Consider the following 24,925-nt stretch of genomic DNA (forward strand, 5'->3'; position numbering starts at 1 on the left):
AGAGAGAACCATCAATCGGCTTACTCCCGAACACCTCCTACTGGGAATCAAGCCGGCAACCCAAGCACTTGCCCTGATCGGGAATTGAACCACTGGCCTCTAGGTGCATGGAATAATGCTCAACCAACTGAGCCACATCATCCAGGGCTGAAAACTAATTTTTAAAAATTGGCTTTAGATAATGACTGACTATACTTTTATCCTAAATATTCAAAATAACTATGAGATAAGGCTGGTAAACAGAGAAAAATGAGAAATTGAAAATAGGACATTTTAAGACGTTTGTTATTTACCTGCACAAATTAGGTTACAATTAATTCACAATAACATATACTACCTTTAATCTGCCATAGACAAGAACACAATTGGGTCTCCTCAACAGATAATTTTATTACAAACCTACATTCTGGCTTTTATAACTGTTTCACAAAACCTAGTACAGTGTGTATCTACAGTATTTATACGCAGATATGCCCAAAGGTCCTTCAGAGAGCAGAGGTGAACACTTTCTCATGGAGGAACGCCAGCTTTTCAAAGCGAGTTCGTTTCAGTAGTGGGAGCCATTCCCAGTGGGATAACTCTACCACACGGTACCCAAGCCGATTCAGCTGCCGCCTCTTCATATTGTGCAATCCAAGCAGATCTCTAGAACCATAGCAATACTGGTTCTTGTTTGTCAACTGAATAGCCAGCTTCACTTGTGGGGCCTGCATACAGGCTGGCGGGCATTGGCCAGCCATCTCCATAGCCCCCAATCTGTCTGCCACATTGTAAAGAGAGGCCTCAGAGGGCATGGCTGCCTTCTTCTCTAATTCCATGGGCTGTTGCCCAGTCTCTGACTCAGTTTTCCCCTGGAGATGCCCTCCTGATTTCCCCTTAAGTAGCTGGTGCATCAAATCATCTGTAAGACTGATTCCCACATGCTTGAGCCTTAATTTGGCTAGTAAATCTTCAGAGGGTATGGCTTCTCTGTTAAATGGCAATGGCTTCATATTAACATCAAGCTGGACCTCTAAGTCAGAAGATCGGGTATGGGGCAAAATCATATGGTGCTTAATGTACTGGGGCCCACCCAACATGGTCTCAAGTAAAAAGAGAGCTTCTAGGAATTCAGGTTTTGAGCACATATCCTTCCTAGCTGCATTCCACAGTATTTCTGACCCCTCTTGCTGAAGGTAAGAACTAAGACGGTTGCCTCTGTAATCTGGACACTCAATGCCAACTGAACCATCAAGAGTATACAGCTCCTTAGTGAGTTCAAACTTAGTTCTCTCCCGAGCTAACCTGACAAACCCTGGACTCAAAGCAAAATTGATGAGCTCAATTGGAAAGTACTCAGAAAATGCCAGGCCCAACAGGCAAGTGAGCAGGTGTTCTGGGTAATGGTTGAACTCAGGCATCTTTCTGTGAATCTCATTTATCAAGCTAGAATAAAACTCTTCTGCATTGGGTGGCTTATAATTCAGAGTTCCAAATGACCACAGAAACTTGGCAACATCTTTACTTCGACAGTATGATACTCTAGGAGGCAAAGAAGCAGCCACAGCATTCATTACCCCTTCATCTAGGAAACGTAAGGCAGAGCAGGCAAGAGTCAAGTGCATGACACCCTGAACTCCCAGGGAAGGAATTCGTTGAGGAGCAATCTGCCCAAATTGCTTCATGAAATTTACATGATCCACATGAGTGAAACGGAACATTTTAAGAATGTTTACCAAGGCATAACTACTCAGGTTCTGCATATCAGCACACACCAAGTCTCCAATTTTCCGCATGACAAATTCTGAGAGACCACTACTTGATTTAAAGAACCCCAAACAGATTGCACCAGCCTCCTCTATATTGATAAAATCTATATACTTGAGGATCAATGATTCCAGTTTTTGCATTAGGTCCTGGGGTACCTGACGACTTTCACCTATAATATAAATCAAGTGAATCAGCTGAGACAAGGATAGGTTGTTCCAGTGCAAATTAAGGTAACTAAAAAAGATTTTTAAAAACCGAGGTACTCTGCGGCCCAAGTATCGCCAGAGATCAGCAACCATGAGTAGTTGATCCAGACTCATATCCCATACTTTATGGCAAAATCTGGTTTCATACACATCTAGCATTGCATGGGAGTGAGGGATTCCTAAACTGACAAATGCTTTTAAAATATTGATCAGATCTAGGGTATCAAAGAGCTGTATGTTTTTCACACTCAGCTGGCAGAGTAATGCAAATTTGGCACTAGACCGCAAAACAGGATGTTGTTCTGCAGGCATAGAACTCAGCTTACAGAAATAATCGACAATGATTTTAGGCTGGAGATTATCTTGATAACCTGTGACTTTGTGCAAAATTAGTTCACCTTCTGAAACAGATAGGGGCTGACAAGGCTCAGATTTGTTATAGCTGTGAAGCTCGTACTCTGGTCTTAGCTGTAGGAAAACTCGGGGGTCTTCAAAGGAATCAAAAACTTCTACATCCTCTTCATCAACTTTCATGGCCCTAGGTGAGCCCAGTTTCCATGTGCTGGCTTTAGAGGCAGAAGCCCTGCTGAATTCCAAACCTAGGAGGGCACTGCTGGTTGTCAGGATCCTCTGAGAAGAGGAGGTGCTACAAATGTTCTCAACTTTTTTGGCAGGATGGCAGAGATTACTGTGTTCTGGAGGGTCCTGTCCCCTGTGCCGTGTGGAGCTTCCCACATTCCAATATGCCACACTTTGGGTTGCACTGTAGGCAAAAGGACTGCAAAATACTCGATTTCCTAACAGTTTTAATAACTTAAGAGTGGCTGCCATTCTGGTGTCAATACTGATCGTTTTGGCAGTCAGAATACAATCCTCACAGGTCTGACCGGGCAATTTCTTGTTTATATGGTGCTTGATTAGAGCTGGACAGGAAGGCGTTCCACAGAAACTGCCTGGAAATCTTCGGCATATCATAAGAGTCATGGATCACAAATGACTGGGCCAGAATTGGTGCCAGATACTGAAAAAAGGATAGATGAAGAATAAGTGGCTTCCACCTATCACAATATCAACATTTACACATTATACATAATGGGCTAAAACTTTGCTGTCCACTTAAATACACTAGTGAATGCCCAAACCACAAGACAGCATACATCAAGGATAAACTCTGTGACTTGCATAAAGACACAAGAAAACCTCAAAATCAGGGTACTATTAGACAGTTCTCCAGAATGCTGCTCAGTCCAGACTTCCTTCTGTACTTCCTCTGACCTCTACACTTCCTTTATGGTAAATGTAGTGATGGTCACAGAAGAGAGAGTTGCTCTGCTAACTTCCAACAGGAAGAAAAGCTAATTTTCAAAAAGAAAACTGGAGCCGTAACTGGTTTGGCTTAATGATAAGAGTGTCAGACTGCAAACTGAAGGATTGGTCCCAGGTTCAATTCCGGTCAAGGGTACTAACCTTGGTTGCAGGCTTAATCCCGGCCTGACTGGGGCCCATGTGGAAGGCAACCAATCATGTTTCTGTCTGTCTCCTTCCCTTTCACTCTCTCTAAAAATCAATGGAAAATTATCCTTGGGTGAGGATTAACTTTAAAAATTAAAAAAATAACAAATGGGAACAAAAGTGAGCAACCCATTCCATCTCTGTGATATCAATGAATAAAAGACCCATAGTGAGAATAAAGAAGTTGGTAAAAGCTGCTATGCATATACCAAAAGTAAAAAGAGGGTTTGGGGTATAAAGTTTAATTAATTATACTCAAAATAACCCTCCCTATTCCCAAAGTACAAAACTTTTTCAAAATATATTTTTATTGATTTTAGAGAGGAAGGAAGAGGGAGACAGAAACATCAATGATGAGAGAGAATTAGTGATCAGTGACTCCTGCACCCCACCTGGAGATCAAGCCCTCAATCCAGGCATATGCCCTGACCAGGAATCAAACCATGACCTCCTGGTTCATGGGTTGACAATCAACCACTGAGCCACACCAGCTGGGCAACTCTTGCTTTCTCTAAACGCTTGTCTTTCCTTCCGCTTAAGAAATGCCAAAGCCTGACAAGCAAAATCCAGGGAGCCCTGAGCTGCCAAAATATGGACCAGATAGGGCCAGTGTTGCAGAAAATCCCTTGAGGGTTCTGATGGAAGCAGAACGACTTTCTGAAATGCCTGCCCACCTCCCATCAGCCCCTTCCTTCCAGAGCTCACAGGGCGGTTTAGTGGCTTTGTTCAGGTCAGTCAGCTAGAAAGGCTTCTCTGGATGGCAGGAATGTGTGCTTCCAATTTCTTTGTGAAGCAGAGCAGAATTACTTCACATGAAATCATTATACATGTGGTTCTCTACTGTGGCCTGTGGGCCCACTCTGAACACCAAGTTTCAATCTATGGGTTCAGATGCCACAGACCAGGTATCAGCAAACTATGGCTCAAATCTAGCCCTCCACCTATTTTTGTAAGTAAAGTATTATCATCTGAACATAGCAAGGGTCATTCATTATTGTTGATAACTATTTCTTTTCTCTATAAGAGCAAAATTGAGCCATTGTGGCAGAAAATATATGGCCTGCAAAGCATAAAATATTTACTATTTTTTCCTTTACATAAAGTTTATTCCTACAAATGCAAGTGGCCAACTTTTTAAAAATTAGAAAACATTAGGAAAATTATACTTAAATTTTATATTTTCCTTTAATATTTAGATGATAATTGAAGATTTATGCCTCAAAACAGTCACTAGGAATCTCAATTAATACTGCAGCACAGGCATGGTGGAAACAAAAGAGAGAGCAAGTAATGGGACTCTCCAGTTGACTGAACAGGGCTTTTAAGAAGACCTGTTTTGGCCCGACCAGCATGGCTCAGTGGTTGAGCGTTGACCTGTGAACCAGGTCACGGTTCAATTCCCAGTCAGGGCACAAGACCAAGTTGTGGGCTCGATCTCCAGTGTGGGGCATGTAGGAGGCAGCCAATCAATGATTCTCTCTTATCACTGATGATTCTATCTTTCTCCCCATCTCCCTTACTGTCTGAAATCAATAAAAAACATATTAAAAAAAAAGAAGAAGAAGACCTGTTTTGGACCCTGGAATGTAAATTTAGTCTAACACAATGTGCAACTAAAGTCATAAACTATTCATATCTGTAGTCCTTCATCTCATCTTGGGAACTAGAACTAAAGAAATAACTAAAAAAAAAAAAAAGACAAAATGTTTTTTTACAAAAATAGCTGTGCTATCTAAACAAAAAACTGTAAAAAAAAAACAAAAACACAAAAAACAAATGTTCATCCAGAAGGAGGAGGCTGGTTTACAGAATAACTGTGTAGCAGGCATCACAGTACATACACAGTACATAAAAAAGTACATACAAATATCAGTGGAACAAATAGAACACAAATGAGTGCCATCACCTAAAATACACTGCTTCTTTGTGAGAAGAGACTTTGTTATATCTTTGCTAAATTAACTTTTCCCCCCACTTTGGGGGATTAAAAGTGATAATACAGAAGAATATATGGATTAACTTAACTAATACCTTTATAAATTATAATTTAAAAAGTGCATTTAGCTCTGCCAGTTTGGTTCAGTGGATAGAGCGTCGGCCTGCAGACTGAAGGGTCCCAGGTTCGATTCCAGTCAAGGGCATGTACCTTGGTTGCGGGCACATCCCCAGTGGGAGGTGTGCAGGAGGCAGCTGATCGATGTTTCTCTCTCATTGATATTTCTAGCTCTCTATCTCTCTCTCTTCCTCTCTGTAAAAAAATCAATAAAAATATTTTTTTTAAAGTGCATTTAAGCCGAAACCGGTTTGGCTCAGTGGATAGAGCATCAGCCTGCGGACTGAGAGGTCCCAGGTTCGATTCCGGTCAAGGGCATTTACCTGGGTTGCGGGCATATCCCCAGTAGGAGATGTGCAGGAGGCAGCTGATCGGTGATTCTCTCTCATCGATGTTTCTAACTCTCCATCCCTCTCCCTTCCTCTCTGTAAAAAATCAATAAAATATTTTTTTTTTAAAAAAAAAGTGCATTTAAATTACTTCAATTAATGCTACCTAACAATACTTAATAAAATTACTATGCATGGTCTTCAAAGTAACTAGAATCATTTCCTAGAACATCAATGTCTGACTGGTGTACATCCCATGTTTTGAATTAATGTGGCACTTTTTTCATTTTTAAAAATGCAAGCAAAGTCCCAATATGGAAAAAAGAGCCACGCTTTTCTTAGGGCTTCCTCTGTGCCAAGCATTTTATGAGCTATTTTATCTGCATTGATTCCAATCCTTATAACATTTCTGTAAGGTAGGTTTTATCATCTCCCTATTGTTGATGAGGAAAAGAGGACTTCACAAGATTAAGAAACCTGCCAAAGGTTACACAGCCAAGGCACACAGTGGGTTTGACATCAAGGATTGTCTGATTCATTCCAAAGCTAACACTGCTGGTATACTGGAAAGACAAAAGAGGAGTCAAATTTCAGACAGGGAAGTAGGGAAGACACTGAACAATCTCTAGGATGCCAGAGAGCTACAGTATTAGAGCCTGATGAGGTCAAAAGCCCCACCCACCTTTAATGGTCTGGGATCCTAACTATCACTATGGTTAGATTATACTACTCACAAAAAGAACCAAGAAAAGACCTCAAAGAGGGAAATCTATATAAAGGTGAGGGTTTACAAGATGCCCCAGTATCAAAGCAAAGAGGTCACATTTGAAGACCTGAAAGTTGGAAAGAGAGATATGCGATCCAGAATTTAGAGTTCAGCATAGGAGAGAAGCAAAGGAAAACCCCAGGATAAAGATGAAAAAAGATTCCAGGATGCCCTAACCCAGTGGTTCTAATGCCTTCTAAACCCTTCCTAATGCCAAGACCCTTTAATACAGTTCCTCATGTTGTGGGGACCCCCAACCATAAAATTATTTTCGTTGCTACTTCATAACTGTAATTTTGCTACTGTTATGAATCGTAATGTAAATATCTGATATGCAGGATGTATTTTCATTGTTACAAACTGAACATAATTAAAGCATAGTGATTAATCACAAAAACAATATGTAAATTATATATGTGTTTTCCGATGGTCTTAGGCAACCCCTGTGAAAGGGTCATTCGACCCCCAAAGGGGTCACGATCCACAGGTTGAGAACCGCTGCCCTAACCGGTTTGGCTAAGTGGATAGAGCATTGGCCTGAGGACTAAACGGTCCTGGTTTCGATTCCGGTCAAGGGCATGTACCTCAGTTGCAGGCTCCTCCCCTGGCCGGGCCCTGGTCCGGGTGGGTGCAGGAGGTAACCACTACATCAATATTTCTCTCTGTCTTTTCCTCTCTCTTTCACTCTCTCTAAACATCAGTGGAAAAATATCCTCAGGCGAGGTTTTAAAAATAAAAAAGATTCTAGGACTAGAACTGTGAGCAGACATAAAGAGTAAGCAGTTCATGCTGGAGGAGATGGTTATTACCGGGGAAAGCAGATTTACACTTCTAACTGATAATCTGAGGTAAGGAGACAGAAAACCAAATCAATTAACAATAACAAAAATTAACTCCAGGAAAAAAAAAAGTTGTATAAGATAAAAAAATGGTATAGTATATTCCCTGCTCAACTGTAAATAATATTTACATAATCTTATAAATATAAACCTTGAATATCAACCTAACTAAAAATTTTGAGTAAACTGGCCCTGGCCAAGTAGCTCAGTTGGTTAGAGCGTCTTCCCGATTCAACTGATTGCTGGTTTAATCTCCGGTCAGGATATATAAGAATCAACCATTGCCCTGGCTGGTGTTGCTCAGGGAGCATTGTCCTGTGCACCAAAAGGTCATGGGTTTGATTTCTGGTCAAGGTCATGTACCTGGATTGCAGGTTTCACCCCCAGCCCTAGTCAAGGCACTTGAGGGAGGCAACCAATCAATGTGTCTCTCTCACATTGATGTTTCTCTCTTTCCCCGCCTCTCCCCTTTCCATTCTCTCTAAAAAAAAAAAAATCAATGGCCCAGCCGGCATGGCTCAGTTGTTGAGTGTCAACCTATGAACTAGGAGGTCACAGTTTGATTCCAGGTCAGGGCACATGCCTGGGTTGCAGGCTCATCCCCAGTATGGAGCATGCAGGAGGTAGTCGATCAATGGTTCTCTCTCATTCATGTTTCTATCTTTCTTTCTATCTCTCTCTCCTTCTCCCTCTCCTTTCCTCTCTGAAATCAATAAAAATATTTAAAAGAAAAAGTCAATGGAAAAAATATTCTCGGGTGAGGATTAACAAAAAACAAACAATAGAATAAACCAATGAATGTAGAAATAAGTGGAACAAATCAATTTCTCTCTCTCTCTCTCTCAAATCTATAAATATTTTTAAAAATATGGGCAAACTAGCCCTGGCTGGTTTGGCTCAGTGGATAGAGTGTCAGTCTATGGACTGAAGGGTCCCAGGTTCAATTCCGGCCAAGGGCACACGTGCAGATTTCGAGCTCAGTCCCCAGTGGGGGGCGTGCAAGAGGCAGCCAATCAATGATTCTCTCTCATCATTGATGTTTCGATCTCTCCTCTCCCTTTCTCTCTAAAATCAATAAAAATATATTTAAAAAGAAATATGAGCAAACTATATTCAGAAGATAAAGGGAGGTGAAGATGATTAGGGAAAGTGGGTAGTGATACAAGAGCCCTAGAGCCTCAATAAAGAAGTAAAGAGATTTTTATAGCTATTGATTTGATCTCTTAGAAATAAAAAAAAGCAACACAAATATGTTATTCAGAAATATACTGATAAATGCCAAAAGAAACAAACACATAGTTGAAAGTGCCTCTAGGAAACAAAAATAAAGGGAGAGAAAGAGGAAATTACTATTTAGTGTTATAAACTCTACTGAATTATTTGACTGTGTAAACCATATCCATGTATAACTGACAAAATTTAAATTTACAAAATGCATGTGCTAACAGGAGATTAAGGTATTATTAATCAAGAAGACAATCAGTGAACAGAGAAAGTAACCTTAATATTCAAGGAAAATGTTGAAAAGTTATTCCCAGTGCAAGCACTTTTTACTGTCTTTAGAACTTCTTTATGGATGCCCACAAAATGGGCAGAAATGATAACAAAATAATCTTAGAGGCATGCAGAGCCAAACTGCAAATAACAAACAGTAGCTACTTACTTTTTCATCACAGAACTTTTAGTGTTAAGTGCATAGACACCATCCTATATAATAGAGATAATATGCAAATTAACCCTCACACCCTCACAAGATGGCTGCCTATGACCAGGATGGCAGGGGGGTTAGTGAGGAACCAAACGACTGAACAAGCAGGCTGCGCGGGGCGACCAGGCCAGCAGGGGGGGCAGTTAGGGGCGACCAGGCCAGCACGCAGAGGCAGTGAGGGGTGATCAGGCTGGGGGGGGGGGGGGGGGTGCAGTTCAGTTAGGGGCAACCAGGCAGGTAAGTGATTAGGAGCCAGCGGTCCAGGATTATGAGAGGGATGTCCGACTGCCCGTTTAGGCCTGATCCCCGGGATAGGCCTAAACCGGCAGTTGGACATCCCCGAGGGGTCCCGGATTGGAGAGGGTGCAGGCTGGGCTGAGGGGACCCCTCCCCGCCCCCCATGCATGGATTTTGTGCACCGGCCTCTAGTATATACAGGTATGAAATGTAACCACTTTGGAAGCTGGGTCTCCAATACTGCAGAAAAGGAAAGAAGTACTAGATACAGAACAACAAAGCAAAATGTGGGGAGAAAAAGAGGTAAGGATGTGTTACCCAGGTAGAGAAAACACAGCTGAGTTAGCTCCTCCTTACTCAAGGACTCCCAGAGAATCCATTAGAAAGCTGAGAACACCATGAGGTGCCCAATAACTCCTGATGCCTCTATGAAGATTCAAAGATACGTGGCATCATTTCACAAAGCCCCTTTCCTAGTTTAAGTGCCCCTAGTATACGCTGCTCCCTACTCCTCTTTAGGGGTTCTTAGTAACCAGGGTGGAACCCCAGAGACCCCTGGAGCATGGCTGTTCTGAAGAGCACTGCCCAAATCACCCTGAATCGTGCGATTTCATAGGAGTGAGGAATCTTACCTTTCTGCCTTCCAGGTACAGGTCTGAGCAAGGCCGAATAGCTTCATTTTAAACTATAGTCCAGAAGTTAGAGAGCCAGGAGGAAGAAGGCAGCCATGCTAACTGTAGATTAAGTATATAACACCCTCAGCATTTTCAACTTACCAGTTATCAGATCTCATCCCTTAATTCTGATTTCTGATCTTTCTGCTAGAAAGGTTTAAACCTCTTATGTCCTGATAAAATTGCCACAAATAAATGGATACTTCAAAACCCATTCTTACCTTAGCAAATAATGTATTGGGCAACCCTAAGAATTAAAACAACTAACTTTTTCTAGGTGCTGGAGTCTCCTGATCGGTTTACAAAGCTTTAAGCCCGTGGTGAGCGTTTAGAGGCTGACGGTATGGACCCCTAGCTGTTAATACAGATGCTAACTGGGCTAGACTCTTCTACGCTTAGTTCCACACAGGAACACAGCTTACAGGAAGGTAAAGCACTAGTGTAAACCAAAACCTAGTCTAACAGCCTATCCCCTCTACTTCATTCTAGGAGGTTCCATGCTTATGGGCGAGAAAACAGCACATCACAATCATCTATGAAACTCTTTTAGCGTTCATAGCCTTCTCCTCCCCTTCTAAAACTCTACCTTTTCTCTCAGAATGACAAGAAGGGCCTGGGTAGATATAGTCTGGCAAGGCCCCACAGGTAATTCTGCTAGAGTCACCGCTCTTAAAGGGTCCAATAAGACTCGTCGTTAAAAAATCTCACTGTAACAAAAAGCAGAAACTCATATTCTCTCAGCCCCTCTGAATGGGACTAGTAGAGAAATGGCAAAACCCCTGCAGGTGGAGAGAAGCAGCTGTACCCAGTTATGTGGACAAATCCCCAAATAAATGGTCCAAGTACCTATCAGTGACAACTCCATCAAACACTTGATTTTAAATCGATTTTCCTAAATTTGCAAGGCTGCACAACACGGTATTTCAGGCAAGTGAAGGGGGAACTTCAAAATTCTTTAATATCCAAGTTGACTGACTTACATGATGAATGAATGACAAGGCCGTACCGGGGAATAGAAAAATAAATCCAAAACGAAAGTAAGAGAAAGAAAAGTAAGCCAATGAATTGGGAAGAAAGGCAAACGGACAGATTAGACCTGCTAACGGACAAAGGCCTCACTCTCCCAGTTGTACTATAGATGGCACTGAGTCTCCAGGGTTTTGTTTTGTTGTTGTTTAGGAAAAAAGTGGAGTCGGCCCTCAGCCCCCCTGGGAAAGGGGCCAAGTCCGCAGCCACCCACCCCCCGGTCCGGGGGGTCTCCTTCCCAGCCCCGGACCCAAAGGCCCCGGTTCTGGTTTCATTTTGTTCTATCTGGCAGTAGTACACTCATCCCAGCGCCATTCAGAGCAGCGAGTTGCAGAATCTAGTTCTGGAAAGGTAGCTGTTATAACTACTCAAAGTACCGAAAACATGCATTCACATTACAGCAGCAACACATACTCAAGCATAAAACATGCGCTGCGCTGGTGCTAAAGACCCTGGCGACCAGCTCCACGGACGAGCACCGTCCGAGCCTCTACAGCGAGCGCACAATGAAGAATCACCTCGGCATAACCTAACTGCATAGACAGGGCCCAAAGCTTCCTGCGTCAGGGCGGGAGAGTTGTGTCAGGGTTTGTACACGAAGAGAAAAGGTAATCACTTGTCTTACTCCTGGAGAGAGAAAGGGAGTGGGGCATCCATGCTATCCTTAGGTAGGCTTGTGCAACCAGAAACTTAAAACAAAAAAACACAGCACAACAAAACACCGTTTGCTATTTATTGAAGACTCACCCCATCCCAGCTACTAAGCAAAATACTGCTCAAAGTGTGGCCCGAGGAACAGCAGCATCAGCCTCACCAGGCCCCACCCGACCTACAAAATCGGAATCTTCAAGATGCCTACGTGTGATGAGGTGAGTCTCGCTCCACTCTCACCACAGGTCTGGGAGCCAAGTACTGTTATTATCTCTGGCTCACAGCTGAGAAACACAGGGTCGGGTAAGCCGCTCGCAAGAACTCCGGAGTGGCTGGGGTCGCCAAGGTTCTCTCTAGAGCGGGGCCTGTGAGAAGCGCCCGGCACACGGACGGAGAAGTGCAGAGGCACGGCCTTGGCGCGCGGGCCCTGGGCGGGCCAGGAGGGGCGGGCCACGGACCAGGTTTGCACGGAGAGGCCGGTGCGACCTTCTACCCAGCCGCCGCCACTCACCTGGGCCCGGCCAGCGCGGACACCACAATTACAGAGCACAGATCCCGCGGAGTGCGGCAACTCGGCGACTCCTCCAGGTACACCTGGTCCGCACAGCCCCACTTCCGGCCAACTGTCCGCTACTTCCGGCTGATGCGCGAAGGACGGGTGCCACCAAGGCTCAAAACTCTTGTAGCGTTTTTCAAGGACGTTTTCCACTAAAGGACGATGTTGAGGAATTGGGGGGCGGGGGGAGAGAGGGGGAGAATGGAGGATATAAAACTTGGCTGGTGGTAAAGAACTTGGCTACCAGCTCCACGGAATAAGCCAAAGACACACCACTCTGGAAGTAATTTAATAGCCAAGGCACAGGTTCGAATCCCGACCACTCAGCGGTTCTCAACCTGTGGGTCGCGTCCCCTTTGGCGGTCAAACGACCCTTTCACAGGGGTCGCCTAAGACCATCCTGCATATCAGATATTTACATTACGATTCATAACAGTAGCAACATTACAGTTAAGAAGTAGCAACGAAAATAATTTTATGGTTGGGTCACAACATGAGACACTGTATTTAAAGGGCCAGAAGGTTGAGAACCAGTGCACCACTCCTCAGGGTGTTATGGCCTTGGGAAAATCACATAAACTCTCTAAGCCTAGTTTCTTGTCTGTACAATGAGGATAATCATACATTTAAAAGAAATGTAATCATAAAGTTCTCCCAAGAGAAGATTTAGTGATGGATAGATGGAGAAATGGATGAGGAGCTGGAGCTTGAAGAGGCCAGTACTATGATGGAGGAGCCAGGGTGATCCTCCACCTTCCTAAGTAGGGGGCTCATACCTGAGATGGTATGGGCAAAACTAGGCAAGGAAGAGGCTCCGCTGAGAGCTTTCAGGAGGGCCTGGCCCTAGAGAGCCTTTCCTGGGGGCACTGGAGAGCTGCTGGTCAGGATCATCATACCTTGTCAGTGCCTTGGCTGCTCGTCCACTCATTCATTCATTCAAGAAAGAGGAAGGGAGAGGGAAAGAGAGATAGAAACATCAATGATGAGAAAGAATCATTGACCGGCTGCCTCCTAGTGGGGATCCACACTGGAGGTCAAGCCTGCAACCTGGGCATGTGCCCTGACTGGGAATGGAACTGTGACCTCCTGGTTCATAGATCCAGGCTCAACCACTGAGCCATGCCAGCCAGGCTCATCCACTCATCTTAAGGGCTAGAAAGGAGACCTGAGAATTAATACTCCCTCCTGGGCACCATCTTGTCTAGGAGACAAGACTAATGTAGGCAGGATACTTCACTGCAAGGGAAGAGGTGGGCAAACCTGGCATTCCAACTCCTGAGCTCTGCAGAGGGCACTGTTTGCCTGGGTGTGAACATTTGGGGCCTCAGACGACTGACACCACTGCTCAGGGAGGTTCTCTCACTTGGACCAGACCAGGGCACACAGTTAATTGTTGATTATGATTCTGGCTTTGCCTGCAGAACTCAGAGAGAGCAGAGGGCCCATCCCCAGGGGATGGACCACATTGCTCAGAAGCAGCCAAGGCAATCCTATTGTTCTTTGACAAATACTCAATGTCCCAGCCTCCCTTAAAATGGAAAGAACATGTGACTAAGTCTTGGCAAACAAAATTTAAAGGAAAACATGCGAGTAGGGTTCTGGGAAAGCTTTTATTTCATGATAAAGTAGCGCTGTCTCAATGCCTTCTTGGAGCTGTGGCAGCCACCTGTGGCATGGTGTAAAGAGCAAGAATGTGAAAGTAAGAGGATAAACAGTCTAAGTTCTTGATGAACCAACACCTATGACACGTAGAACGCCTACCAGACTTGTCAGGTGAGAAAAAATAAGCCACTGTTTTAGTTCCTGTAAATCAGGTTGGGTTGCTTATAGATAATAGTCTTTTTAAAAATCTGAACTATGGAGTCTCTTTTTTAAAATTTTTTAATTGATTTTAGAAAGAGAGGAAGGGAGAGGGAGAGAAACATCGATAAGCTGCCTCCTGCACGCCCCCTATTGGAGATCAAGCCTGCAACCCAGGCATGTGCCGTGATTGGGAATTGACTGGCAGCCTCTCAGTGCATGGGACAACCCTCAACCAACGGAGTCATACTGCCAGGGCACCTAATACATTCTTGATTGGGGTGGGGGGGGGGGGGCTTTGTAAGAGACCCAGAAAAAAATTATCATAAAGGACAGCACTTAACCTCAAAGGAAGACTCTCTTCTTGCAGCACACTTGGGTCATTTCTGCCTTTTGGCCCTCACCACTAATTACAAACTGGTTCTTAGACTCATTAATATGTATTCTACCCTCAAACATCAGCCCATTGCTATAAGGTGGTTCAGGCCACTACAGGCTGCATCTAGCTATCCTGCATCATCTGTCTTTTTGGCCAGCAGCCTGGTGTCCAGATTTTGAGTTGGAACCAGCTTGAAACTCTGAAGAGAATGCCCCACTGGCCACAAATGTGGGACTACGACTCCTCCTGGGCAATATGGAGGAGCTTGGACTTTAAGCCAACCTCTTGGCATGCATGGCCCAGTGAACACCGTGTCTCATGCCTCCTCTGGGAAATGTTTACTCCAGCTTTGCCCTCCACACCCCCTCACCTGCAAAGACACAAGTCAAAGAATGCCACTCAAGAGGCTTTCTCCATTTTATTTCTTTGGGAAAAGAAAACAAAAGTCTTTCCATCACATATGGTAGAGATATATATTTATATATATTTATATATAATTTCTTTTGTGGTTGGAAGTCCCAAAGCTGAGTCTGTTAATATTTTTTTTTTTCTTCTACTAATGCCTTCTCTTCTCCCTGCCCCTCTGGCCCAGGCCCAGATTCTGGGACAGGTCCACCGAGGGGTGAGTGGAATCGGCAGTGATTGCCAGCATGGCCCCCCCAACTCAGTTCAGAGATCTGGTGAGGGCCACAGGAAAGGGCTGTGCAAAGACATAGAGGCCAGAGAGGCACTCCTGTTTTCATGGGAGCTGCACAGCTTGTTAAACAGTCACCAGTCATGGGAGGAGGCTGGTCAGGGGTTAGAGGACTTGCTCACAGTAGTTGCCAGCTCTCTCCACCCAGTCCCCAAACCTAGTCTTGGGGGTGGGAGGAAGAGAGTGAAAAGAGAAATACAAGGGCTAAGGGCCAAGCCTCCTCCAATTTTTATTGCTGGTGAATTAGAAATTTGCCTTTCCCTTCCTACCTTGGGGAGATGGACTCTGAGAGGGCCCATACAGGAGGAAGTCACATTAGATGCCCCAACCCCACTGATGGCCATGTCAGGCCTTTCCTGGGCTACCTCAGGGCTCTGGAGACTCAAAGGTCAGCCTTGTCTTTCAAGGGCAATCACAACCACCCCCCAAAACAAGGGCCCCAGGCTCAGGTTTGGGCCCAGTGGAGCTTGGAAGTGGGCAGTGAATGCACCAGATATCAAGCAGAAATTTCTACTGGAAGAAAAGGTGAGTTTTGAGGGAAGAGGTGACAATGATGTTCTGAGCTGAAAGCAGAAGGAGGCTGGAGGAATGGAGTGGGGAAGACATCACAGACACTCATGACCTCAGTACGGGTGAGGGGAGTGCCTGAGAGGCAGGTAGCACTTAATAGCTGTAGTTAGAACCAGACAGTGGCCCTGTGTGTGGGCAGGCCAAGCAGATGAGGCTATTGCCCTTGGATCGTGGTCAGGGTGGGGTGTGGGGAGGGAGAGCTTAGAAGCCTCCAGGCGACCTTTCCAGGAACAGGAGGGCAAATCTTTCCTGGACACTGAGCCTCCAGCCCCAGCCCTTCCCTCCCTCAATACACACTATGGACACACACTCAGACCAAGCCAGGCTCTGAGGCCTGAACCCTAGAGACCTTGGTGGGGAGGGGCTGGGCAGGTAGCCCTCTCAACCACAGGCAGGCCATCTGCTCCCACTTGTCCTGCCAATCTGCCCAGGAAGGGAGAATAGTGCAAGAAGGAGAGAGGCCAGGAGCCCAAGGTCTATCAGTTTCAGCAGACCCCCTCAGGTTACATGGCCTAGGAGGTGAGCACAGAGAACATTACTGGACACAGAGTAGCCAACAGTAGCAGCCCAGACCCAATGAGGGGCTGGGGCACCTCATGGCACTACAGGCCTGCCACCTCCATCTCCAACAAGGGAGTGCCAACAAAGGGAGCCTGGGCCCCTAGTCCCTGCTTGCTCTGCCCTCTCCCTGTTCCGTCCTTGGAGGAGGGCCCAGTGGGTTGCCCAGAGGGGCAGCAGTAGAGCTAGAAGGGCACTCAGTGCAGGAAGGGAAGGGACCTGGCCACAGCTGCTTTGAGAACCTCTTTGGTCTGGGGATATGGGAAACCTGGGGAGGAGAGATGGCGGGAGGGGACATTGGGGACTCTGGCCTTTGACAGGGTATTTGTCAAAAGTCCCATGCCGAGATCAGGGATCAGATTTCTGTGGACTCAATGCGCTCAAGGCGGGAAGGGGTCCAGGCTTTCTTCTCCTCGCCATGTTGGGGGGTGGGTGTGCTGGCACCCCCTGCGGCCCCACGTTCACGCAGCCGCCGCTCGAGCTGCTGGTTGCGCTGGTACATCTCCACATAGCTCAGCTGCAGCTGCTTCTGGTACTCGATGACCTTCTCCTTCTCCTCCAGCCACACGCGGCGCTCCTCTGCGAAGCTCGCCCCCTGGCGCTCCCGAGCTCGCCGCTCAGCCGCTAGCTCGGCCTGCAGCCGCCCCACCTCCCGCCGCAGGGCCCTGGTCCCGCTCTCCCCACCGGCATCCACCTCCCCGTCCAAGGAGACTAAGGAGGCGGCGGCGGCCACCCCTGCCTGCCGGCGCATCTTGGCCTCGTCGCTCTCGCACGTGGCCAGAGCATCCTGCGGCTCGGCGGGGTCCACCGGGGTCAGTGCCGGCTTGAGGCAGGCGGTGGGCAGCTCACCCTCGGACAGCTCCAGGCTGGCCTGCTTGCTGCCGAAGGAGTCCCTCAGGCTGAGCAGCTGCTCCTCCTTCTCCCGCAGCGAGGCCCGGCCCTCCCGCAGCTGGGAGCGCAGCCCCACAATCTCACTCAGCTTCTGGGACACATCCGCCTGCGAGTCCTTCAGCTGCTGCTTCAGGAGGGAGATCTCCCCGGCTTTCTGGCACACCTGGGCAGGGTCGGGTGGGAGAAGCCAGGTGAAGGCAGCGCTCTGCTCACCTCACCCCACCTTCCATATCCAGCCCCAGAGGTACCAAGCTTCTCCAGGGCATCAAGCTGGGCAGCAGTGACACACAGGGCCCCCTCCTCAGACTCAGGACATACATGGCCAATCCCACCCAGCCCAGGGACAGCTCTCTATGGTCCTCAAAGACACTGCTAATCAGTCTTGTGCCCCACCCCCAACTTCCATTCCCCTTGTGCTCATGGTGGCCTACTGCTCTGGGTTCCTCTGCAGGGACGGAGGGGGAGGAGACAGGGAGAAGGCCCAAGCCCCCAACCCGCACCTCCCACTTAGTTTCCTCCATCCGGGGCAGGAAGTCGGCCTGCTCCTTCTGGCAGGCGGCCACCTTGTCCTCGAGCTCTTCCCGCTGTCGCATCAGGCGGGCTGCCTCCTCCTGCAGCTGCTTCTTGTCCTGCTGCAGCCGCAACACTTGCAGCTGTAGGCCCTGCTGAGCACGCTGGGCACGGCGGGCCACCTGCTGCAGCTTCCCGCTGCAGCCCTGCCGCAGCTCGGCCAGCTCGCGCTCCCACGCTTTCTGCCGCTCCTCCAGAACCTGGGCCACCGCCACCTCACTCTGCTCCAGGCTCCTGCGCAGAGCGGCCACCTCCTGCTCTTTCTCCCACAGCCGCTCCTCTAGATCCTGGATCAGAGCACTGGGCGAGGGTGGTGAGCAGGCCGAGAACGGCAGGCCTCCACCTCCGCCCTCTCCCGATCCCAGGTGGCCAGACCGCCCCATGGAGGAGGAGGACCCACTCTTGCTAGAGGCCCGCCCACTGTCAGAGGTGGCCAGGTCCTGGTAGCCCGACCCACCGCCACTACTGCCAGTGCCACTGCCACTGCCACTACCATAGCCGGCAGTGCCAATGCGGTTAATGTGGCTGGTGGAGGCACTGAGGGGCGCCACGTGCTGGCTGTAGTTAGAGCTGTAGGTGGGCAGGCTTGTGAGTGAGTTCCGGCCTGAGTCTGAGAGGCTGCCCCCACCCCCGCCCGCTGGGGTCATGGTCCGAGACTTGTCCAGTCCACCCTTGAGGCCCCCAGGGCCCTGTCGTCCCTCAGGGGTCCCGCTGGTCTGTGGAGGACACAAGTTCTGCATGGAGTGGAAGTTCTTGGGTACAACAGGCTTGAAGGCTGAAGGCCGAACTAGCGGCTCTGAGCACTGCGTAGAAGCAGAGAAGGGAGAGTGGACATCAGGATGGGGCCTTAGCCTTAACCCCAGCCTCTTCCCTTTGGACAAGACTTCCCCACTTCCCACCCTCACTGATCTCCATCCCAGGAGTCACTCAGGGCTGGTGTCTACCTTATGGCCCACCCAAGCCAAGTCTTTATCCTGTACCCACCAGCTGGATTTGGCCCCCAAGGCCCACCCTTCAAGTCCAGTCTCCATCCTGGCACCTACCACAACCCAAATTCTAAGAAAGTCCACTTCACCTTCCACTGAGCTACCTCCCATCCCCAGAAAAAGGCCCTGGGGACTGACCTGGTCTAGCTTGCCAGAGGTGGCCAGGAGCTTAGGTGGGTGGCTGGGCTCACGATACTGTGGTGGGGCCTTGTCACTGCCGCCGCTACTGCTGCTGCCACCACTGCCGCCCACCATATTGCCACAGACATCCGTGTGGTCACTGCCCCGCAGCTCACCGTTGAGGTAGAGGGAGTTGGCGAGAGCCTTGTCCTCGGATGGGTAGCGGCCTGGCCTCTCCCTGCTGGCCCCACTGCCACCAGCTCGAGGGCCCTGGCTGCCCCCACCCCCTGTGCGGGTGCCCACGCTCTTCATGGCGAACTCCTGGGCATGGGCAACTCCACTGCCCACGCTGCCCATGGCCAGACGAGGATCTGGGGGTCCGAGCTCAGAGGGCCGTGGGGCAAAGGCCAGGAGGGGATCCCGCCCTGAGTCAGCTCGCACAGGCAGTGTCTCCAGCTTCGCCATGATTGAGCTGGGGTGGTGGGGGGCACTGTGGGCATAGGTGAGAAAGCAGGATTGGTCAGACCCACTCCCATGCCCACCACACCACACCACACCACACCACACCCGCCGAGTCAGCCCCAGCACCACCTGAACCCTACCTCTCGGTGTCCCCTTCCCTAAAACAGACACAGGAATTCCCACACACCCAAGGAGAGGGAATGGGGCCAGGTAAAGAGTGATAACCTTGGTAACGGGAGCTGCATGTTGCCCGAGCCCAGAACACTATACCCACCATTCCCTCCCGGATCTGCTCAGCTCTGTATTCTACTCCTCACCCACTCCTCCTCCACCAGCTTCCCAGACTCAGTGGCCCACTCAATTCTTTACTGCAACCTCCACAACTTAGGGTTCTTTACCCTGGGTCCGGACCCCTACATCCCACCCTCACGGGCAGGGAGATGGGGTTGGCAGGGGACAGCAGTGCCTGAATCCAAGAGGGAACCTCAGAAGTTAAAGGAGGGGGAGAAGCCCACCCCTACCCAAAAACTGTGGGCGGGGTCCTAACCTAGGGTGTTGCAGTCAAGGGCACAGGTGGAGGCTCACGACCAGCACAGGCTCTTCTCCTGGCCTTTCCAAGGGGGTGGGGACCGACAGGCCCTCAAGCCTGGGACCCGTGGAGGCCTGGTATGCAGGGGTCATGCGCCTCACTCTGGAAGTCGGAGCTCGGCCGGAACCAGCGGAGTGACTTTAGACAGACCGGCAGCGCCATCCTGGACTGCAGTTTCCTTCTCTGTGAAATGGGAGGAACGAAGGACCTACCTCGCGGAGCTGCCACGTGCCAGGCGCCCCCAGGCGACAGGCGCAGGAGCGGACTGGGGTGCTGCGGGGCGGGGGCAGCAGCTGCTTTGCAGCGCGCCTCGGGGCCACCTCGGGCACGCCCCGGCCCCCGCGGCCAGCCAGGAGCCGCGGCTGCAGCGCGTGGCCAACGAGCCCTCCCAGAGGTCTTCCCAGGTGGGCGCCACGGGGCCCTGGCACGGAGGGTCCCCTCCCCGCATCCAGTATCTTGGAAGAGGACCCCAAGCCGGCAGAGGCCGGGCGGAGAACGCGACGCAGCTAGCAGCAGGCGCCCGCCGAGCCTCCCTCGGGGCCTGCCTTTCCCACAGGTGGGCGGGAATGGGCGGGGCCTGCGCACCCAGCGGAGCCTGGGAAGATCCCGCGCGGCGGAACCTCCCTAAGAATTCGCTGCCTCCGGGAAGACTTCCTGGATTACTCCCCTTTCCCACTCCCTGTGGACCTTGACCCTGCTCAGTGCACCGTGAAGTCCTCCGCGCCCCTCAGTGGGTGTACACCCCCACCCCCCAAGGCGGGCCCCCAGGAACAGGGCCAGCAGGGCTTCGGGTTACCTGCAATCGGGAGACCCTGCTTCCTGGTTCCTTTGTCTCAAGCCGGCACCTGGGAACGCCTGCCCCAGAGATCCCAATACTGTAATCCAGCCTGGCAGGGGCTGCAGCAGCGCCTACCAGCAGTGTAAACACTCAAATCCGCGTGCCAGAGATGGCAGGAATGTCCTTCAGGCTCTTACCCCCTTACTCCCATCAGAAACCAGGCCAAGAGCACGCCTCTGCCAAGGTGAAGGGGTCCAAGTGGCACCCCACAGCCCCTTGAGCATTCCTCAGACTGTCTTCTATCCAGGTGCCCACTTCTAATGTTGTGTCCAGCGGAGCCTGACAAAACTATTGCCCTTCAGAGTCACCTGACCACCACACCTGGAATTACAGCCCTACGTGGTTGGAAAGTTCACCACCAAGCCAGTCCACACTGCCTTTGTGAAATTCCACTCTCTCAGCGCCTGCTCTAAGGTGTGGAGAAAAGCACTTTATCACCTACCTCTCTTGGCCAATCTGTCCCGTAGGGCACAACAGAAGTGCAGGATCAGCAAGTTCAGACCTAGAGAGAGTGAGGACCTCCTTACTTTGGTGCCCTAGGTGCCTGCCTCTCATGCCTCACCCTGCTCCCTGTTCGGCCTCCACTCCCAGTATACACCAACCTGGCTACCCCTCAGATCAGAAATCCCCCTCCTACCCTAATCATAACCCCCTTATTTCACCATCCCTGGTACAGTATAGGGAGCAGCTAAGCAGCTGAGGATGGAGGCTGAGTGGCCTGAAGCTTGGAACCAGTGGGAAGGCCTAGGCAGGATTTGGGAGGAAAAACTGACAAAACTTCATACAGATGGAGTTCAGGGCGTGGGGGCAAGGAAGGATCTGGGTCGGGACAACAGGGTGTGCATGACACATTTAACATGGCAGGGGGAGACTGTTTGGGGGGAAAGGGCTGTAAACTGTAAACTTTGGAGAAGACCAGAGAAAGATATCTCTCACATACTGGAGAAGGAAGGAGGGAGGGAGGCAGGGAGGAGAAGAAGAGAGACTGAGCATCATCAGCATTCAAGGATAGTGTGGGTGGGGCCCAGCAATGAGCTAGGATAACAGCGCCTCAGAAGCCTGGGAGACAGTGTAGGAGCAGGAGGAAGGCCAGAAGGCAAGCCCTGCGGAACAAGAATGTGGGTGCAATTCTGGTGTTAAAAACGGGCCAAGTATAATTGGGATTGGAGAGCGCGCCCTGGATTTCATTGATGTCTATGAGAGAATGGTTTCAGAAAGGTAGTGCCAGGCAAAGCCAGAAGTAGAGGGTTCTGGAGGGAGAGATAGGAGGTTCCCTCCTAAAAGAAGGCCAAAGAAGGCAGTCATTTAAGTGATTTGGAGTCCAAGGGCTTTTTTCTAATTTTAAAATTAAACATGGTAGAAACGTGAGTGTGTTGATATGCTGAAGGAAGTGAGACTGGAGATATAGGCAAGGGGGCTGCACCAGAGGCCTGGGTGTGAGCATGAGCAAACCTCAGAAGTAATCATGTTGTTCATGAGAGTGACAGGGGATAGTAATGTTTGGGAAGGTGCTTTGTAAACTGTAAGGTGCAATACAAGCATGCAGTACTACTACCTTTCTGAGACCCAGGAAACAAGATTCTGACCATAGGTTGGGGCTGGTCATATGCCACTCTGCCCCACCATTTCCCTAGAGTGTGTGATCCCCAGCCAGACTCAGATACCCAGGGTCTTGGGTGGAAATGGGGTCCCAGGACTGTCTCCTAAGCCTTTTTTAAAATATATATATATATTTATTGATTTCAGAGAGGAGGGGAGAGGGAGAGAGAGATAGAAACATCAATGATGAGAGAGAATCATTGATTGGCTGCCTCCTGCATGCCCCCTACTGGGGTCGAGCCCGAAACCCAGGCATATGCCCTTGACCAGAATTGAACTCAGGACCCTTCAGTCCATAGGCTGAGGCTCTATCCACTGAGCCAAACCAGCTAGAATTCCTAAGCCTCTTATACTGGTGCTTTACCTGGGAATCCTTTACTGCCAACCCAAAGCAATTCTCCTCAAGCCTCATTCCCCAAAGAGTTTCTTGGCATAATTCTAATTTGTCATGGGTAACCCCATGCAAGCATTCGGTCTCTTGCCTATTCCAAGCCTGTTTCCTCAGAACCCCAGCAGGGAGCTGGCAAGATAAGGAGGGGCATATGCTTCCCTGATAGGCAGAAACTGAGTTGAGCTTTGCTATGGGTCAGAGTCCTGAACTGGCCCCAATAGCTGAGTATGGTCTGCAATGGCTGCCTTATGGCATCAGCTCAACACCCTGGATGATAGCCTGTTGCTTGACTCTACCTCTATCTCTGTCCCGTCAACCTTCAGTGCCTGGGAAATTACAGTATTAGCAGTCACAAGGAGCCCAAGTGGGTTCTACATGTGGGTTACATGGGCAGGTCCCTCCAACCCACAGCTATCACTGCCCCTCCCTACCAGTGTCCCTCCCAAAACTAGGAATAGTCCACCTTCTCTTGGGGTCTCAGAGGTCCCAAGCTCGGCCCATTCACCTCCTAAAGATCTCAGCAGCCCCTCCTGCCAGCACCCTTGCTAGGGGCTCCTCACTGGCCTTTCTTCCTCTGCACTCCCTCTCCTGCACAGCTGCCAGAGAAATCTTTCGAAAGGGCAAAGCTGATCTCGTCCCTGCTCTGCCCAAATTCTTCCATGAGCAGCACCAAGCGCAGTAGACTAGACAGAGTTCTGGAGGCATCAGCTCCAAATACAAATTAGGGGTGGAACTGTGTGCAGCGTATTTCACCTCAGATTCTCACACCTACCTTACAGGAATCTTAAGAAGTATATGTACTGTGGGTGAAATGCCTGGCATTCCTCTCAGCCCCCAGAACCAGAGCAGAGCTTGCAGCAGGGCCCCCTAGGCCTCTCCCACTGCACATCCTATTTCCCCTGATCTGAGCCCCTTTCCACTCCACACAGTCTCTTCCCAGATCTCTGAACCCATCCTGCATCCTTCAAGGCCCAATCCAAATGCTGCCTCCCAGGACAGCATCCTGACTGCCATGGCAGGAAGGGGTCTTAGAGCTCTTGGCTCAGGCTACTTAATGGAGATTTCATTCTGAGGTTTCCCCAGTGCTGGCCTGTGGGTGCCCACGGGGCACAGATTGCAAAGTCCTGGGGGTCCCTGGGCTCTGGCACTGAGGAAATGCAGAGAGACTATGTGTGGGATTGCTAGAGATGAGCAATGCAAAGAGGCAATGAATCCAGACAGGAAAATCAGGAAGGTCTTCTGGGAAGGACTAAGGGAGAAAAGAGATCGGGGGCACTGTAAATCTTTTGGGGGTGCAGAGGTCTCCAGAACTTCTTGGTTGGGATGTGTGAGGGGAGATCCATCTTCCCTTGGCGACAACGGGTGAAGGTGGTCCATCCCATAGGTCCTGGGTCTGATGAAGCCCGTGGTTTCAGGACTGTGGGGGTTGACAGCGATCCCCCCCCATCACACACACGCGCACACACACGAGTCTCTGTGCGGAGGGGTGGGGGTGTTCGCCATTCACCTACAGCCCACAGCCCCGCAGCGCCACAGAGACCCCGGCCACAGGCCGTCCCGAGAAGGTGCCCAGGAGGTCTCTGCGGTGGGGGAAATCCTGGCCTCCTTCCCCGCGCTCCCCACCAACGCGTGTGGCCCCGGGGGGCGGGGCGCAGAGGGAGAGGTGACATAATCCGGGCCGCACCCCCTCCGGCCTCCACTGCTCCCCAGGCCCGACGAAGCATCCGTGACATCATCGGCCTCATCTTCACTCCCCTCCCCCCCCGGACCCCAGCAGCGGGACGCGCCCCCTCCCCGGCTCCGGGTCCCGCCGGAGGAGTCTCGCGGTGCAGAGGGCACGGGGAGAGGCTGACGCTGCGAGGGACGCCGCGGTGGGCCTGCTTCACTTACTCGTTGCTCCAGGGTCCGGCGCGGGGTCTCCGGAACAGAAGCCACCGGCCCGGCTCGCTGGCGCAGCCCTGAGCCCGCCCGGCGGGGCGCGCGGCGCGGGGCCAGCTCCGCTCCGCGCCCCTCCCGCTCCCCGCCCGGGCCCCGCCCACCTGCAGCTGCGGCAAACGCGGGCCCGCCCTCTGGCCACGCCCCCCGGGGCCGCCAATCCCCGGGCCGGGGCGGGACACCGTGTTTTAACCCTTTGGATGCCGAGTCCCTGCCCACGTTTGGGAGCCGCGTTCA

The 24,925-nt window shown here is 50.1% G+C and overlaps 3 protein-coding genes across 17 annotated transcripts in view; all 3 read right to left on the minus strand.

Moving 5' to 3' along the window:
- The window catches only part of UBOX5 (U-box domain containing 5), a 39,217-nt gene extending 26,833 nt beyond the window's left edge, over nucleotides 1-12,384 (minus strand). For 3 of the 7 annotated variants that reach the window (XM_036321211.1, XM_036321210.1, XM_036321202.1), the window contains exons 1-2: nucleotides 10,032-10,106; nucleotides 9,118-9,161 (exon numbers count right to left, since the gene is read on the minus strand). The gene's annotated coding sequence lies outside the window, so the exon portion shown is untranslated. Of the gene's footprint in view, nucleotides 1-9,117; nucleotides 9,162-10,031; nucleotides 10,136-11,846 lie in introns of those variants that run through there. The other 4 variants (XM_036321206.1, XM_036321205.1, XM_036321204.1 and 1 more) reach the window with 4 other exon arrangements.
- Nucleotides 371-12,370, minus strand: FASTKD5 (FAST kinase domains 5). Of its 4 annotated transcripts, none has more exons than XM_036321194.1 (3): nucleotides 12,262-12,360; nucleotides 9,118-9,161; nucleotides 371-2,976 (listed from the first exon to the last, which is right to left on the minus strand). In XM_036321194.1, exon 3 carries the CDS (start codon nucleotides 2,937-2,939, stop codon nucleotides 486-488), a length of 2,454 nt encoding a protein of 817 aa, XP_036177087.1. In that variant the 5' UTR covers nucleotides 2,940-2,976; nucleotides 9,118-9,161; nucleotides 12,262-12,360; the 3' UTR covers nucleotides 371-485. The 4 variants fall into 4 exon arrangements, with proteins under 4 accessions (XP_036177087.1, XP_036177085.1, XP_036177088.1 ...); XM_036321192.1 differs by lacking the exon at nucleotides 12,262-12,360 and adding an exon at nucleotides 10,032-10,117; XM_036321195.1 differs by lacking the exon at nucleotides 9,118-9,161 and having other exon boundaries at nucleotides 12,262-12,370.
- A 2,500-nt stretch (nucleotides 12,385-14,884) lies between the features above and the next one.
- Nucleotides 14,885-24,799, minus strand: LZTS3 (leucine zipper tumor suppressor family member 3). 6 transcript variants are annotated; one of them, XM_036321198.1, is made up of 7 exons: nucleotides 24,644-24,798; nucleotides 21,206-21,265; nucleotides 20,722-20,780; nucleotides 19,884-20,108; nucleotides 18,893-19,364; nucleotides 17,699-18,571; nucleotides 14,885-17,361 (listed from the first exon to the last, which is right to left on the minus strand). In XM_036321198.1, exons 5-7 carry the CDS (start codon nucleotides 19,337-19,339, stop codon nucleotides 16,663-16,665), a joined length of 2,019 nt encoding a protein of 672 aa, XP_036177091.1. In that variant the 5' UTR covers nucleotides 19,340-19,364; nucleotides 19,884-20,108; nucleotides 20,722-20,780; nucleotides 21,206-21,265; nucleotides 24,644-24,798; the 3' UTR covers nucleotides 14,885-16,662. The 6 variants fall into 6 exon arrangements, with proteins under 6 accessions (XP_036177091.1, XP_036177090.1, XP_036177094.1 ...); XM_036321197.1 differs by having other exon boundaries at nucleotides 20,722-20,834; XM_036321201.1 differs by lacking the exon at nucleotides 20,722-20,780 and having other exon boundaries at nucleotides 17,762-18,571; nucleotides 24,644-24,799.
- Nucleotides 24,800-24,925: the final 126 nt, after the last annotated feature.

The sequence above is a fragment of the Myotis myotis genome, unplaced genomic scaffold, assembly GCF_014108235.1.
Source record: "Myotis myotis isolate mMyoMyo1 unplaced genomic scaffold, mMyoMyo1.p scaffold_m19_p_9, whole genome shotgun sequence".
Lineage (NCBI taxonomy): Eukaryota > Metazoa > Chordata > Mammalia > Chiroptera > Vespertilionidae > Myotis > Myotis myotis.